The 15825-nt window shown below is 39.7% G+C and overlaps 1 protein-coding gene across 1 annotated transcript in view; it reads left to right on the plus strand.

Moving 5' to 3' along the window:
• LOC122641994 (rRNA biogenesis protein RRP5) overlaps positions 1-15825 on the plus strand; it is a 93615-nt gene that overhangs the window by 27694 nt on the left and 50096 nt on the right. Inside the window, exons 17-22 of the mRNA XM_043835365.1 lie at positions 7379-7524; positions 7610-7675; positions 13849-13955; positions 14104-14184; positions 14264-14338; positions 14433-14534. Coding sequence (XP_043691300.1) covers positions 7379-7524; positions 7610-7675; positions 13849-13955; positions 14104-14184; positions 14264-14338; positions 14433-14534 — 577 coding nt within the window. The remainder of the gene's footprint in view (positions 1-7378; positions 7525-7609; positions 7676-13848; positions 13956-14103; positions 14185-14263; positions 14339-14432; positions 14535-15825) is intronic.

Here is a 15825-nt window from a genome sequence, read left to right on the forward strand (position 1 = left end):
ACTTCTCGAACCAAGCTCGAGGAGACTGTTTAAGTCCGTAAATAGCTTTCTGCAACCTGCATACATGATAACTATTCTCCCCCTGAGCAACATACCTTGGAGGTTGCTCCATATAAACCTCCTCGAGTAAGTCACCATAGAGAAAAGCATTCTTAATATCAAGCTAAAATAAAGGCCAATCATAGTTAGTTGCCAAAGAATAAGAACACACACAGAATCCAAACGAGCAACATTGGATAACGTCTCGAAGTAATCGACGCCTTAAGTCTGGTTGTATCCTTTAGCAACCAGACGGGCTTTTACCCTTTCAACCGACCCATCAGATTGGTACTTAACAGTATAAACACAACGACAATTTACCAGGTCCTTACCTGGGGTAAATCCACCAACCTCCAGGTGTTACGAGCCAAAAGGGCATCCATCTCAACATCCATGACAACTTTCCATCCAGGGAGAGTAAGAGCTTCAATATGAGTTCTGGGGACAAGATTAGTAGAAAAAGACCGAGCAACAACATTAATAGACGATGGAAGATGAGATAAGGAAACAAACCGATCAATGGGTTACACGACCAGGGATTTTTGAGTACATGATCGTGTACCTTTACGAAGAGCAATAGGCAAATCAGCAAGCACGGGAGGACTAGGATCTGCACCAGAGGGAGCCGTCGGAATAGGAGGTGAAGGAGGTGGAGCAGTGACTTCCAGAATAGGTTGCCGTAGTGTCTTCCTTTGCTGCCTGGTATAAACCTGAGAAGGGGGGCTGCTGCCTGTCAGAGAGGGGATCCATGGATGGTGGAGGAGGAGGGTCAGACTCAGTCCACGGGTCCTCAGACAAGGAGGACGAACTAGAAAAGTAGGATGTGGTTTCAGAGAAAGTCTCATTAGCACTAACAAACTGTTTATGGTTAGTAGGGTCATAGCAACAATAACCTTTCTGAGTACGAGAATACCCTAGAAAAACAATACCCTAGAAAAACATACTTAGTGGACTTAGGCGAAAACTTATCACCATGGGAGTGTAAGTTGTGAACAAAGCACACACACCCAAAAACCCGGGGAGGCAAACTAAAAATTGGCAAGGTAGGAAATAAAATAGAGAATGGGGACTTGTCAGAAAGAAGAGAGGATGACATACGGTTAATCAAATAGCAAGCAGTTAAAATAGCATCACACCAAAACAACTTTGGAACATGCATATGAATCATAATGGCACGAGCCACCTCTAGTAAATGGCGATTTTTACGTTCTGCTACTCCATTTTGTTGTGGAGTATTGGAACAACTAGTCTGGTGAATCATGCCATTAGAGGTACAAAAATAAAAAATTTCAGTTTGAACATACTCTAAAGCATTGTCAAAACAAAAAATTTGAACAAGTAAGCCAAATTGAGTCTTTATTTCATTGATAACATTTTTGAATACAGATAAAGACACTGAACGATCCTTCAAAAGATGCAACCATGTAAGATGAGAATAATCGTCCATAAAAGTGACAAAGTAACGAAAACCATGTCTATTACTGACCTGACAAGGACGCCAAACATCAGAATGAACTAAGGAAAATAAACTAGGACTACATGAAATGGTGTGAGAGGGAAATGAAGCACGATGGTGCTTTCCCAACTCACAACCCTCACACTCTAATTTAACCAAAGACCTAAACTACGGAAACAAAAGTTTTAACCTAGATAACGACAATGACCTAACCGACAATGCCACTGAAAGGCAGACACCCCATCAACGGTTGTAGTAGCAGTGGAAGCAGTAGGGGCAACACTAGAGAGGTAGTACAGTCCATCTTTTTCATGCCCTCCACCAATTGTCTTCCTCGTGTGAAGATCCTGAAAAACACAATATGAAGGAAAAAAGATTACTGAACGATTGAGAGACTTAGTTAGCTGGCTAACGGATAAGAGGCTAACAGGAAACTTAGGAACATGCAACACAGTGGAGAGATTGAGAGAAGAGTTAATGGAAATCGTACCATGACCAGTGACCGGTATAGGGGTACCATAAATAAGAATAACAGGATAAGTGTAGGAATTAGGGGAAAGGGAACTAAAACAAGAAGACTTACCGGTCATATGAGTAGAGGCACCTGAATCAATGATCCAAGGTGTAGAAGTAGTAGTGAGGAAAGCCGGTGTACCTGCATGGGCTAAAGTAGCAGAGGAAGAAGATGCCCCAGTGGATGTGGAGGTGGATGTCTCAAGAATCTGTAAACGGTGCATCAATTGCTGAACCTCATCACGAAGGTTGGAGGTAGAACCATCACTAGTAGGTGGACTAGACATAGAGTCACTGAGAGGTACTGTATCAGAACCATCTTCAGAGTAGGCATGATTGGCCAGCTGTTTAGCCCATTCGGGTTTGCCATGCTTGGCCCAACAAGTCTCAATGGTATGATTGGGCTTGTCAAAAATAGGATCACTGTCTTGGAGGACGATCACCTTGCTGCCCAGCATTACTATGCCCTCCTGAACCATGGCCTCCAACATAAGAACGACCACGACCAGCATTAAATGCAGAATTATCCTTAGATAAGGATTCGGATTTTGCAGGAGGACCCTTTGCAGGAGGACCCATGCGCTGCAGCCTGGAGAAAATGTCATTAAGAGTGGGAACAGTCTCTCTAGCTAACAAGTGGCCCTTTACAACCTTCAAAGTAGGATTCAGACCAGCAAGGAAGAGAGATACATAGAACTCATTCCTTTGAGACTCTGAGTTTCTCAACATCAGTAGTAATAGGCTGAAATACATTCAGCTCTTCGATCATACCCTTAAAGATACTGTAGTATTCCAATAGAGACACGTCCGATTGTCGAAATGAGAACATCTTCTCATACAGGTCATTTGTACGGGTCATATTCTTCTCTTGAGAGTACATCTCCTTGAGATCTTCCCACACACCCTTGGCTGTGGTGTGAAACATGACGTTGGCAGCCACATCTGGCTCCATACTATTCCATAACCAAATCTGCAGAATAGCATTATCCTTGACCCACTCATTGTAATCCTTAGAATCAGAAGCAGGAGGATCAGCAGTAATGTAACAGAGCTTATCTTTGGGAATAATATAAACTCGGACAGCTTGAGTCTAAAGTAAATAATTAGAACTGCACTTCATCTTAATTGAAGTAATCTGAACATTAACTGAATCCGTGGTAGATCTGATAATGTAGCTCTAGATAGGAGAAGGATCCTAATAGAGGCCAAGCAACAGGATCTAAAAGGGGCTGCTGGTTCGAATGGGCAGAATTAGGAATTTAGATCGATTTCTAGGGTTAGGGTTAGGGGAATGGGGGTAAATTTATATGGTAATGCTAGGCAGGTCTAGGAGAAGTTAACAGTAAAGGTTTGAATAAAATTTCAAATTTCAGAAAATTAGAGTTAGGGTTTCGGGTTTGGAAAATTAGAAAATTAGGTGAAATTAGTGTTTAGACTTGGAATTTAGGGAAGGGCTTTAGGTCGAGTTTTCTAAGGGTAGAGGAGAGGATTCGGCCAAGGTTTGATGAGTAATGGATGGCTGGAAGTAATGGTTCTGGAATTTAGGGTTTTTGGGGAATTAATGGAGGATTTTCTAGGGTTTGGATGGGAGTTTGGAGACCAAACTCAGATTGAGTTTCCCAATTGGGGAGGGGGATAATCGATCCAAATCTGAGAGGAAGGTGATGGCTGGAATGGTCTGTGCAGGGTTTAGGGCTTTAGGTTCTAATTTGAGAAGGGGGGGGGGGGGAAGTTAGGGTTGGCTGTTTAGCGGATTTAGAAGAAGAGGAATGGGGATGGGGGCTTCAAACTTACTTGGAATTGCAGGGGGGGGAAGATAATAGCAGCTGAAACTTGAACAATGGAGAAGGATAGAACCACCTTCAATCTTAGGGATCCTCCTGGCAGTCAGTCGTAGGAAATCCACCTACCTCTAATTTGAGAAGGGGGGGAGGGGGAAGTTAGGGTTGGCTGTTTAGCGGATTTAGAAGAAGAGGAATGGGGATGGGGGCTTCAAACTTACTTGGAATTGCAGGGGGGGGAAGATAATAGCAGCTGAAACTTGAACAATGGAGAAGGATAGAACCACCTTCAATCTTAGGGATCCTCCTGGCCGTCAGTCGTAGGAAATCCACCTACCCTTTCCACCTTGATAGGACCACAAGGATGCAACCTCACAAGGAGCAGCAGCAGCAACAATGGCGGCAGCACAATTCTGTTTTTTTAAATTATTCAACTGTGGGGCAGCCTCCCACGAAATTTACTTTTATAGTAAAAGGCCGATGGCCAAATCCTAGTCTAAGCAAAACACTCCCTCACTAAATCGTGGAGGGGTGGGGACTTAATAAAACAACTTAAAAACTTAAAGTAAAAAGACCTAATTGTCCCTAACAACTTAAAATAAAAGACTTAGTTAAGTCACTTAAATTGAACCATGGTTTGAACCGGTTCAATTTAAGTTGACTAATAAGCTGAAATAAAAACTAAGTATTGAACATACTAAAATGCAAACCCAAACTATGGTTCCCAAACTAAGCCCTAATTTCTGGGCTGCTTCTTCTTCTTCTTCCTTCGGGTGTGGGCACTTGGTGCTGCATCATCTGACCTCAGCCATGGTAAGAGAAAAGTCCAAATGAGATCTCTGAAAAACCCACTTAACAGCAGCAGTAAAAACCGATACCAGATAGGATGGAGAAGAAACCCGAATAGATGAAGAGCCACCAAAACCAGTAGAGGCAGCCACAATAGCAAGTAATGAATCCAAAAAATAAAAAACTAAAAAATTCCAGCAGAGAGATCAACCAGTCACCCAAACACAAAACCCAAAAAAAAATAGCACCTACCTCTGATATCGATTGGTCAGGGTTTTGAGAGAATCACCAAAAATCGATGAACTTGAAAGAGAAGCTCCTCAATCTTCAGCAAGTGTAGGAGGCAGCAAAAAAAAGACCAAGAAGTTGATCCATGTAGCCTGACACAGCAGTCATCAACCAGCCAAAAACCAAAATTCGATTTCACTCTGATGGGTTTCATGAAAATCCATCTCAGGGTTTTGATAGAAAAAAAATTCTTCAATCACCAGACATTGGTACTGTAATAGATAGGTAAATAGCACTTCATGAATAATATGAGAAGTGCTCAGTTCATGATAGAGGCAGCAGTAGGTGGCTGCACACCACTGGAGAGGAAACCAAGGAGAAGACCAGCAGAGAGGAAAGAAAAAAAAACTTGTCTGATTACAATAGCTCTGATACCATGTTAGAGAATCAGAACCCTGTAACCAGACTTCAAGAAAAGAGAAGAGAAGAAGAGAAGACAAGAGAAAAGAGAGAAGAGGAGAAAGGGAGCTGTGATCCCAAGGGAGGAGGCAGCCTGTGGTAAAGAGATATTAATCTCTATCATGGATGCCTCCCCTAAATATATTAAAAACTAAAAAAAACATAAAAAGTAACTAACCCTGTACTTAAACACTAATACAAAACAGAGAATAAAAAGAGAATAAAACAAGTAATAAAGGCAGTGGACAATTCTGCCCCTAATACTCGAGACTTCAACACTCCTAAATCTGGTCATTTTAGTATTTTAGGGCTAGTAATATTATCTTGGACTGGGATTTAGTCTATTTAGCAATACAAGTAATAGTATTTAGAAGGTTGTGATAACCATCAAAAAACCACAAGCCTTGGATATATACAAAAAAATTAGGGTATCCGAAGTAAAGGAAGATTTAAAGAAATTGAAAATAGGTATGGGAGAGCTTAATCTGTGGAATATCTTGGCTAACTAAGTTGTTTAATAAGATTATGAGCACAAGAAAAATTCCAGATGAATGAAGGAGAATCATTGTGGTTCCGGTTTATAAACATAAAGGCGATATTCAAAGCTGTATTAACTACCGAGGAATTATAAAATTATGCGACAGATTAATTGAAACCTGCCTAAGACACGAAATTAACATTTCAGATAATCAATTTGGTTTGATGTTACGAAGATCAACCACAAAAGCTATTTTTTTTCTTAGGAGACTATTGGAAAGATGTAGAAAATGTAAGAAGATTCTACATATGGTCTTTATTGACTTAGAAAGAGCTTATTATAGAACAAGGTTCTAAAACTCGGGTTTAGACCAGCCAGAAATTGAGATATGGTCAAAACTGGTTGAAACCTATGATTTTTTTCTAGCCAACTCGAGTTGGTGGTTTCGAGGCCAAGAAATGCTTTTTTTTTAATTATCTGATTTCTTGTATACCACCTATTTTTGACATTCTAAACACAATGCATGAACTATTTTCACACAAAAAGACACTCAAAATGGTACTTATGGTTTTTGACCCAAGTTTGATAGTGTATATTGTTCTTGGACATTGGCTGGAAACCAGGACAAACACTTATTGACGCCAAATATCATTGAAGTAAATAATTTCATTTACTTAAGATATTATTCATAAAAAGAAAATACTCCCTATTTGAATCCAATAAAATAGTTAAAAAATCAAATTCCAAAAGGATAAAAAGTCAACCCCCCTGTTCAAGAACAAAAATTGGATTTTTGGCGGCAGGTGAAATTTTCAACTTTCTAATGCCTAGGGTTTTTCTCAAATATAAAAATTTCATAAATCTTTATATGGTAGAACATTGCTAAAAACCAAAAGTGCGGTAAAATATTCATTTGTTTTGATATCTAAAAAATTATTTTCATTTAGACCGATTTTGACAACATTCACTCATACCAAATTAGATTTGACCGGAACATAAGTCCTTCAATATAAACCAGATTTAAGAAATCTTGGATTTGTTGGAAAGCTTTGTTTGAAAGATTCTAAACCAATTACTATCTGATGTTACTAAACTGCTTCAGTTTCAGAGTGATTTCTTACTGGTGTCCTGGGGAGTGGGGTGTGTGATGGTAAGCGTGGAATGTCCGAAGCTTCTGATCCGGGTGATACATCATTCTTGTGCATTTTGTAGCCACCTTGCTCCCTCCACCTGTTGTGCATGTTGGAATTTATTTGTTGGTACCATGACTTTTTAAGTTTTAACCCCTTTTACTTCATATAAAAAATAAAAAATAAAAAACCCCAAATTTACCCTTTCTTGATTCTTTGATATATATATATTTTTGGATAGGTAGGGAGGGATGTAGGATGTGAACCAGGAGACTTGAACTCAAGACCTCCCGGTAGCAATGGGCCTTTAGGCACCACTAGCTACCAAATGCGCTAGGCACTTGATTCTTTGATATTATTATACCTTTTCACTAGTATTGACTTTGATCAATGCTCATTATGCTTATTGTGTCATCATCCTATTACACCTGTCCTTTTATTTATTTTTTTTTTTGGGGGGGGGGGGGTTCGTTGTGTGGAACTAAATGTACATTCTTAATGGCAGGGCTGCTGTAGATGATATTGCCAAAGTTGGTAACTTAGTTTCTTGCATTGTTGAGCGTTTGACTCCACAAGCTGTTATTGTATATGTGAAGGCAAAAGTTTACTTGAAGGGGAGTATATCTATGGAGCATTTAGCAGATCATCAAGGTACATATTCTTTCCATTTTGCTTAGCTTTGGATTTTTACTGTTGCTGACTTGCTTCTTCCTGATTTGGTTGGCATACTGTGTAGGGCATGCTGCTTTAATGAAGTCAAATTTGAAGCGTGGATATGAATTCGATCAACTTCTGGTGTTAGGTATTCTGAGAAGTTTATTTATTTTCAAAAAATTGTTTGTTTGTAATATATATATATATATATATTATTTATTTTCTTTTCTTCCCCCTTTTCTGGTTAGCAATGAAAGAAAGTTGAAAACTCAAATGAACATAGGCATATACAATCAAGAGGGAGAGAGACCTCCAACAGCCCTGAAAATAAAGTAGAAACACTTCAACTTTTTGCCATGTGGTGGTGCTCCTCTGAATTAACACTACTCACCTGCAACCTTGCTCAAGCAGTGACCCACCACCGGGTCCAGACTTCTCCACCCCAACCTCCCTTATGAAAGCCATGATCCTTAAAAATGTCTTTTCCCTCCATAGTTTTTGGCCCTTGAGGCATGTCTCTCCCATTGGCTGCTTTGCTAAGTCAAGGGTTTCATTGCTTATGTGTGGGGGGAGGGGGAAACAAGATTTCATTTTCTACTGAAAACTTGAGGGTCTGCTGATATAGGAGAGAATTCAGAAGCTGTTAATTGATCAGATCCAAGAACAAGGGGCTAGGCTAGGTCAGATCTGAATCAGATCTTGCTAGATTGATGAGTTATTTCCAGCAGACGGATTCTTTGATTATGATGGGAGATTCATACCTAGACTAGAAAGAGAATTATTTAATCAGACTTGACAGGTTGAAGCCTTCAAAGTACCTGTAGAAGTAGCAGATTTAGTTGTTTGAGTCCCCATTTTCCAGATTGACAGCAGCAGTTGCAGCACATCTTCCTTATTTCTCTCCCTTTCTAGTAACAAGTATGGCTTTGAATAAAGCTGATTGGAGGGTAAGGATCCATGTAGCTGACCCCATTTAGTTGGGATAAGTCTGAGTGGAGTAGAAAAACAATGGGTTTATGACTGTCTATATAACAATTTTATTGGTTTTGGGATTGGTGGTACTGATGTTGATCAAAACATGAAGAAGAGGCGAAAACACTGTTCACGTGAACAGTGTCACAGCCCCTTATTTTGGTTTGGTGAGAATATTATTAGGGGGGCAGAATAGTCTGTTATTTATTAGTGATTCAAGTCTTTAAGTGAGGGGTATAATTGTTTCTTTGGGCCTAAGTATTTAAAGGCTACTTGCTATAATCAATGGAGCCATATTGAGAGGTGTGGACCACCAAGGAAAAGAATCGGCAGGAACACTTGTACTCAAGAGGTGGGGTCCACAAGGAGCAAGTATTGCTCTCTCTATATATTTCCAAGCTTAGTTTCTATTTTCCTTGTAACTTGAGAAGGCAATTATTGCTCTCTCTCTATATATTTGTAAGGCTTTTAGAAGCCTTCGCCGAATAATTTGAATAGTTGAATGAAAAAATTGCTTTGAAGCAAAAGATTCTCTTGTACAATGGCTGTGACATGAAGGGCTGTTAGGAGCCTGGCTGTGAGAGCCGAATCCCATTAGCCCTTTTCTTCTCTTCTATACCAATTGATCCCCGTGTGTACTGTGATCTTTGAGATTGCTGCAACCACTGTGAAGAACACTCAAGAGGCTGCTACCACTCTCCATCCAACATCAAGGCTGTTTCTGCTACTGCTGCATCCATTCAAGTGAGGCTGCTCCTGTTCTTGAGACTTGGTTCCTTCTACAACTTCAAGGCTGAGTATCTCCATTGCCCTTCATCAAAACCTCCGGAGTTTTGGAGCATCACTTCACACTATCACCCATCCATTCGATCTCCATTCAAGCCTGTTCTATTAGCTGGATTGCTTCCAAGCCTTAACCTTCTATCATTCCCCTTTCATAACTTCACTTCTGTCCATCAAAATTACACCAAACTTACAGCAAAGCCTTCCCTCAATAGGCCTTACACTCGATCCAAACTTGAACCCCAACTGGTGGCTGGTTTGGCCTGCAGAATTTTAGTTGCTATTTTGGTGTTGCTGCCATAATCTTCCTATTCAACCATCAGAATCAAGTGAAATTTTCAGCAGTGCTTCTCCATACAAGCTTCAATCGATCCAAGTTTTGTTACATTCCCATGGCTGGTTTGGTTTGATTACTAAATCTTCTAATTCTGCCTTTGTTTCTAGTTTGGTTTGTGGGTTTATTAGGGACTAGTATTCTAGTCTTACATTATTTGGTGTCAGAGCCTATCACTTTTGGGGTTGATGTTAATACATGGAAGATGAAATCAGAAGTTCTTCCTTTGCTGGGCAGAGGGATCTATTCTTCTTCCTTGATTGGTTGGATTCTCTATAAGAATATTTTGACTGGTACAAGCCGACAGAGGAACGGAACTTAGTGATGTAAATTGGCTGTCTAAAACCAGCAGCAGGTGTAGGGATTCTTCCCTACACCAGCAGTGGAGTAGCCATCGGGTAGGTGTAGGATTCCCTACACCAGCATTAATCGTGGGCTGTAGTTAGGGTTTAAATTAGATTTTTATTTGGTGATTTAATTAGTCTTTTATTGAGTTGTAATTCTAATTAGGATTTCTATTGCAAGTTTGATCCCAGTTAGAAGTCATAATTAGTAGTTCTAGTTCTGGACAAAACTCGACATATCTCGGCGAGATCTCAGGTCCAGATCTCGGGTTGACCCAAAGTTGAGGCTTCGAGTTGGAAAAAAAAAATGCACCAACTCGGCGAGATCTCGATTCGTCTCGGTTTTTCCAAGAGCCGAGTTGGTACCGAGACCCGAGTTTCAGTACCTTGCAAACAACACATTCCTGTGATAGGCTGTGAGGGTGAGATAGCCTTCACTGCCTCTCTCCATCGATTTGCATTCAAGCACTAAACTAGTTTCAGTTCTGCCCTAGCCGATATTGTGAAGACTTATAATCCGCTGCTGGACCCTGCTGAAAAGTAAAAGGATCATTCAATCAACAAGTAAGTACACATCCCAATCTCCAAACCCTTCTTTTTCTAATCGTCTAAACCAAACCCTAGCCTTCCACCATCTCTGAATACCATTCCCCATACCCTAAATTCTGTCCAGATCAAACCACCCATTAGAATCCATCCAAACTTGGACCGAATACCCTTCACACCCTTAGGGAAACTCAATCCAAGCCCCTGCCTTATACTCCACTCCTAAACCCTTGATTCCCTCTTCTTCCACTTTCCCAAAACCCATAAACCCTAGACCTAAACCATTGTTCATTCAAGTTTACACACCTAGCCTCAACAAAACATCTCAGGACCTTCACTGGAAGACTTCCCTACATCAATTTACCCTAACCCTACCATCAAACCCTAACCCTAATTTCACAATTTCACATATTTTGACCTAGCTGATTTCCCTAATCCATAGCAGATCTTGGTTATGTTATTGGTTCTAGTTGGTCTCATACCCATCTAGAATTACATTACTTAGGTTGTTTACTCATGATTAACTGGTTATGCTAGAAAATGATGGAAACTCTCTGAAGAGAGACTCATAGCTAGGGGACGTGAACCTAGGACTTGGGAAGAGATGAAGTTTACCTTATGCAACGAAAGCTCTACCTTCGACAAGATTATTCCCCTAAGCCACTTACACTTGAAGAGAGCGTGAAGCAACTAATGGACCGAATGGCCTCTTTTGAGCAAAAGTTTGAAGCCACATTTGGCTGTCACCGCCCTCCACTTCCGACAGATGCTACTGTGGTAGTCATTGTAGTTTTGAAGATGGAAGACCAACAAGAGAAGAAACCTCCAATCAAAGAACCAGAACGTGAAGTTGAGGTTAATGTTGAAGATGTTCCAGAAACTTCAGTCGGCAAGGAAAAGTCAGTCCTCGATTTCAACTTTTGAGGCTTACATTGAAGAATTTGAAGCAAGCAAAATTGAGGTAGAGGACGATGTGGAACTCGGCACTTCAGTTGACAAGGTGGTTGAAGAAACCATTGAGGAGACTGTTAATGACAGGAAAGAACTTAGAGAGCTTGAATTTGAAGCAGAAAATGTTGAAGAAACGTTCGTGGGCAACAGGTTTAAACAAAAATTGGGCACATTGGAGGTGCCACATGGCAGATAGTTGATCTCAGCTACCATATTGGATGGTCACCTAAGTAGTTGTCACTTAACACTCCCATAAATTTAGCCTTTTTTGCTCCCATGGCTTCATAATGTCAATTTCTTCCTTCCCTTTCATCTTAGTAGTACCACGACCATCCATCCTCTGGATTATACGAAAAGCAATCCAAATTTGAACCATCTATGCTGGGCTTTTCCTTTTGTATGTTATGTTGGCTTCTTGCCTAATTTTCCTAATTTTGCCAATAGTGTATCCATAGGCCCCACTCAGGGATTGAATCCCAATGCAGAGCTTGTAAGTCCTGTCTAGAGGTGACTTTCCTCTTACTACTGATGCTGCAAATTGTACATTTGTACTCTGCTCCCTAATGAAACCCTTCATAGTTCATATGGGGGGAGGTGCTCCCAAGACAAGATGTGGGATTGCCACATCTATATTGTAGTTTCTTGATAATATTTCATGGTTTTGTTAATGGCCCCTATCCACTGCTAAAGGGATTTATGGAGAGAGGTTCTATGTCTGACATCTTCTCACTGCCGCAAGTCATGAAGGTTTTGTTCTTTTCTATTTAGTAATTTTTCATAGGGAAAAACTTCCTCACAGCACTAGAGTGCAGTTTTCCTTTCACATGAATTTTTTTATCATTTTCTCTCACCTACTTTGAATATGTGGGGCCCATATGCTTCGTACTTTTTCAGGACTACCATTGGTGTTTAAAAAAGATATTACAATGTTTTGTCCAAGTGTAATTCATTCTCTTATTAGTTGTTATGCATTCTATCTTTCTGGTGGCGTATGTTGCCTCATCTAGAAACTCCTGCTTGAAAGTGTACCCTGGTTGCTCCTCGTTCTTTTTATTTGGCTTTGTGTTCGGTCCTCCAATGAAAGAAGCTCCTGCTTGAAAGTGTACCCTGGTTGCTCCTCCTGGTCCTTTATATTTGGCTTTTATGTTCAGTCCTCCAATGAAAGAAGATGTAATGGTTCTTTAACTGAAAGTTTGAATGGGTAGAAGAAAAGAGGAAAAGTGATAAAAGGGATAGTATGTTGGAGACCTTGCAACTCTTGCTGTGAAGACCTTCTATAAATGCATCACTTGTAGCTTAAGAAAGAGGCGGCATTGCATTCCAAGCTAGGGCTGGGTAATGTAGGGCATTATGAGGGGAGTGATATTTGAGTAGTTCAAGTGTTAGGGTTTTTTCAGTAATTGGTTTATGTAGCTTTGCAAGTCAAGGGGGTTTTGCGGGTGGTTGTGAACAGAGAGAGAATTGGTTTAGAGAGATCTACCCCCCTCCTCACCGTCTCTTGGTGTCCCAGTCGTTATTAAAACTTAATAATAACCTTTTCAATACTAATTATGGGCTTACTACTTTCTAGTGGTTTTCTCCCCCTGCTGCTTCCTATCATCTAGCAGTAGGTATTGAGAGAAGCCTTGCCTTTTCTTCTCTTGCCTTTTAGTTTCAAGTAATCAATGTTGTTGTGGTGGATTGGCTCGTCTACCACTTATTTTCTTCTAATTCTTCTTCTTCTTCCTTTTTAAGTTAGGTACAGTTTCCCCTGTATCCGGTAAACCTTCTTGTGATCTCTTCCACATGCATGCATGTATTACATATGGGGTACTTTCACACACAAGATCCTAGATATTTTCTTTTGCTATCTATCATCTGATATGGGAGCTATAGTTAGAGAAGTTTTAAAAACTGAAGAAATAACTCTCTTATGACATGTGGGGTGCACATCATAAAAAAATCACGTGGGAAGTTGTCATGCGCTTAGGAAATGGTTGTGTTTCTTTCATAGTTATAAAGGTGGAAAGGCGACCATGGTGTTTTAGAGGGTCCAAAAGAAAGGCGAATCCTTCAAGGCGGCAAGGCGCTCGCCTAGGCGACCAAGGAGCCTGGGCAACGCCTTGATAACTATGGTTTCTTTTCACTCTTGTGTTGTGTACAATTGGAGTTCTAACCATTAGATTTTGAGCCAAGATTATCTTTCTATCCCCTCTTTCTTTCTTTCTATTGGTCTTCTCTCTTTCTCTAGTTTATTCTCTTAATCTTATCTTTCCTTCAGTACTGCTAATGCAATTTTCCCTAACCTATCTCCCGAAAGCTAGTCGAAATTTGTTTATTTACATAATGCTAACTTCCCTAGTTGCAAATTTTGAATTTTTTTAAACATATTCTTCTTGGGTCAATTTGCAGATGTTGATGGCAACAGCTTGATACTCTCTGCAAAATATTCTCTTATTAACTCTGCCAAACAGATTCCTCTTGATCTTGCTGAGATTCATCCTAATTCAGTGGTTCATGTAAGAATATCTAACTTCTATTTCTATGTCAATATTTAAAAGGTTTTTAAGGGAGCAGACATTCTTTTTTGGGTTTAAATCTTGCTTGCTTACCAGCCAATGCTAAACTGTATATTAGTGATTAGTTGAATTCATTTGACTAAATCAGGGTTATGTCTGCAATTTAATTGAAACTGGATGCTTTGTCCGCTTTCTTGGACGCTTGACTGGTTTCTCACCCAAAAATAAAGTAAGGATTTTTACATCTTTCAACAGATACTCTCTTGTAGATGTTGTTTTTAACTAAACCGTCTTTTACTGTTTTGAAGGCCACCGATTCTGAAAGGGTCAATCTCTCGGAAGCATTTTACATCGGGCAATCTGTTCGCAGTAAAATAGTCAATGTCAGTGGACTACGATAAATTGCAAATGTTGTGAATGAATTCTTGTCTTTGAGAAATATAGGCAGCATTATTACCTCTTTCTTTTTTCTCCCAGGTTAATAATGAAATGGGTAGAATAACACTTTCTTTGAAGCAGTCATCTTGCTATTCAACAGATGCATCTTTAATTCAAGGATATTTTCTATTGGAAGAGAAGGTAAAATAATTGAAGCCCTTTGCATAGAAACTATCGACATCATGTTCACAATGTTGTTTTTTCTGCTGTTAATTGTTTTCTTTTGCTTATATTTGATGTGTCGTTGGCCTTAAAAAGGAAAAAAAAAAAGGAAGCTTTTGGATTGTTTTTTGTGGTATATTATAATTATGAAAAAAACTGTAGAGCATGCAAGATTGTTTATATTACTTTGATAACCGTGGATCCTGAGTTCGGCTCCCCTTACTCCCTTGGGGCCAGGCCCACGGTTTCTATGGTTCTCATAGGATCTGGTGTTTACCCGGTACGCGTGTGTAGGGACATATGCACTGCCTGGGGGGGGGACTAGTCGGGCCGAAGGTCCTGACACCCTCGTTAGTAAAAACAAAAAAAACTTCTGAAAATCAGTCTGGGCACACTTTTTTTGGGGGACAAGGGTCTTACGGGGCTTTGTAAAGGACCAATTGTTTTTTTTATATTACTTTGACAACCTGTGTTTGTAGTCTCAGAAACTTTAAGCTAAAGGATTTGTAGGCATACAGGGATGGTATGAGCTGCAAGTCATGGAATAATTTGGACATTAAAATATAATGATCTTTGATGGCTGTATTTTTTGTTTCGATGTATAGAGCAGTATGTGTCGTTTGAGGTGGTATGGGCATCTGCAACAGATAACTTTGAATTCTCTGGTAAGGAGGAGTGATATGATTCAGATTGGAGGAACTAAAAAAGACCGGTAGGTCTAAAATGACTCTTGGAGAAGAAGTGAGGAAAGACATGCAGTTTAGGATGTTAATGTGACAATGTGTACGCTTTGAATAGAGTTGATTGCTGAAAGAGGATCCATGTTGGTGGCCCCTTTTGGTTGGGATAAGGCTGAGTTGAGTTGAGAGCTGCATGTAGGTCTATATGGCCTCTTTTAAGAGTAATGGAGGTCTCTTTCGTTATAACCCCCCCGGAGGAGAGGAAAAAAATGCAATACGAAAAATTTAATATAACTGAAAATGAAAATAGAAATAAGGATATTCCCACTTTTGCTTCTGGATGTCGTGGAACTATCCTAAGATAGACTAATCAAATGTAAACAATGACGCTTACTATGGATACCTGCGATATAATACCACAAATAACTTTTTATATGGTAATTTTCAGGCTTAGTATATTTTTATTATTAAGATTTAGTAGAATAGTATTCATGGCTTACTTTAAATATTGAAACTTACAGTTTAGTAACTCTTATAGGAATTTTGGCAAGCATGTAGAAGGCAGAATATATATGGTTACTCCAATCAAT

The sequence above is a fragment of the Telopea speciosissima genome, chromosome 10 (assembly GCF_018873765.1).
Source record: "Telopea speciosissima isolate NSW1024214 ecotype Mountain lineage chromosome 10, Tspe_v1, whole genome shotgun sequence".
NCBI lineage: Eukaryota > Viridiplantae > Streptophyta > Magnoliopsida > Proteales > Proteaceae > Telopea > Telopea speciosissima.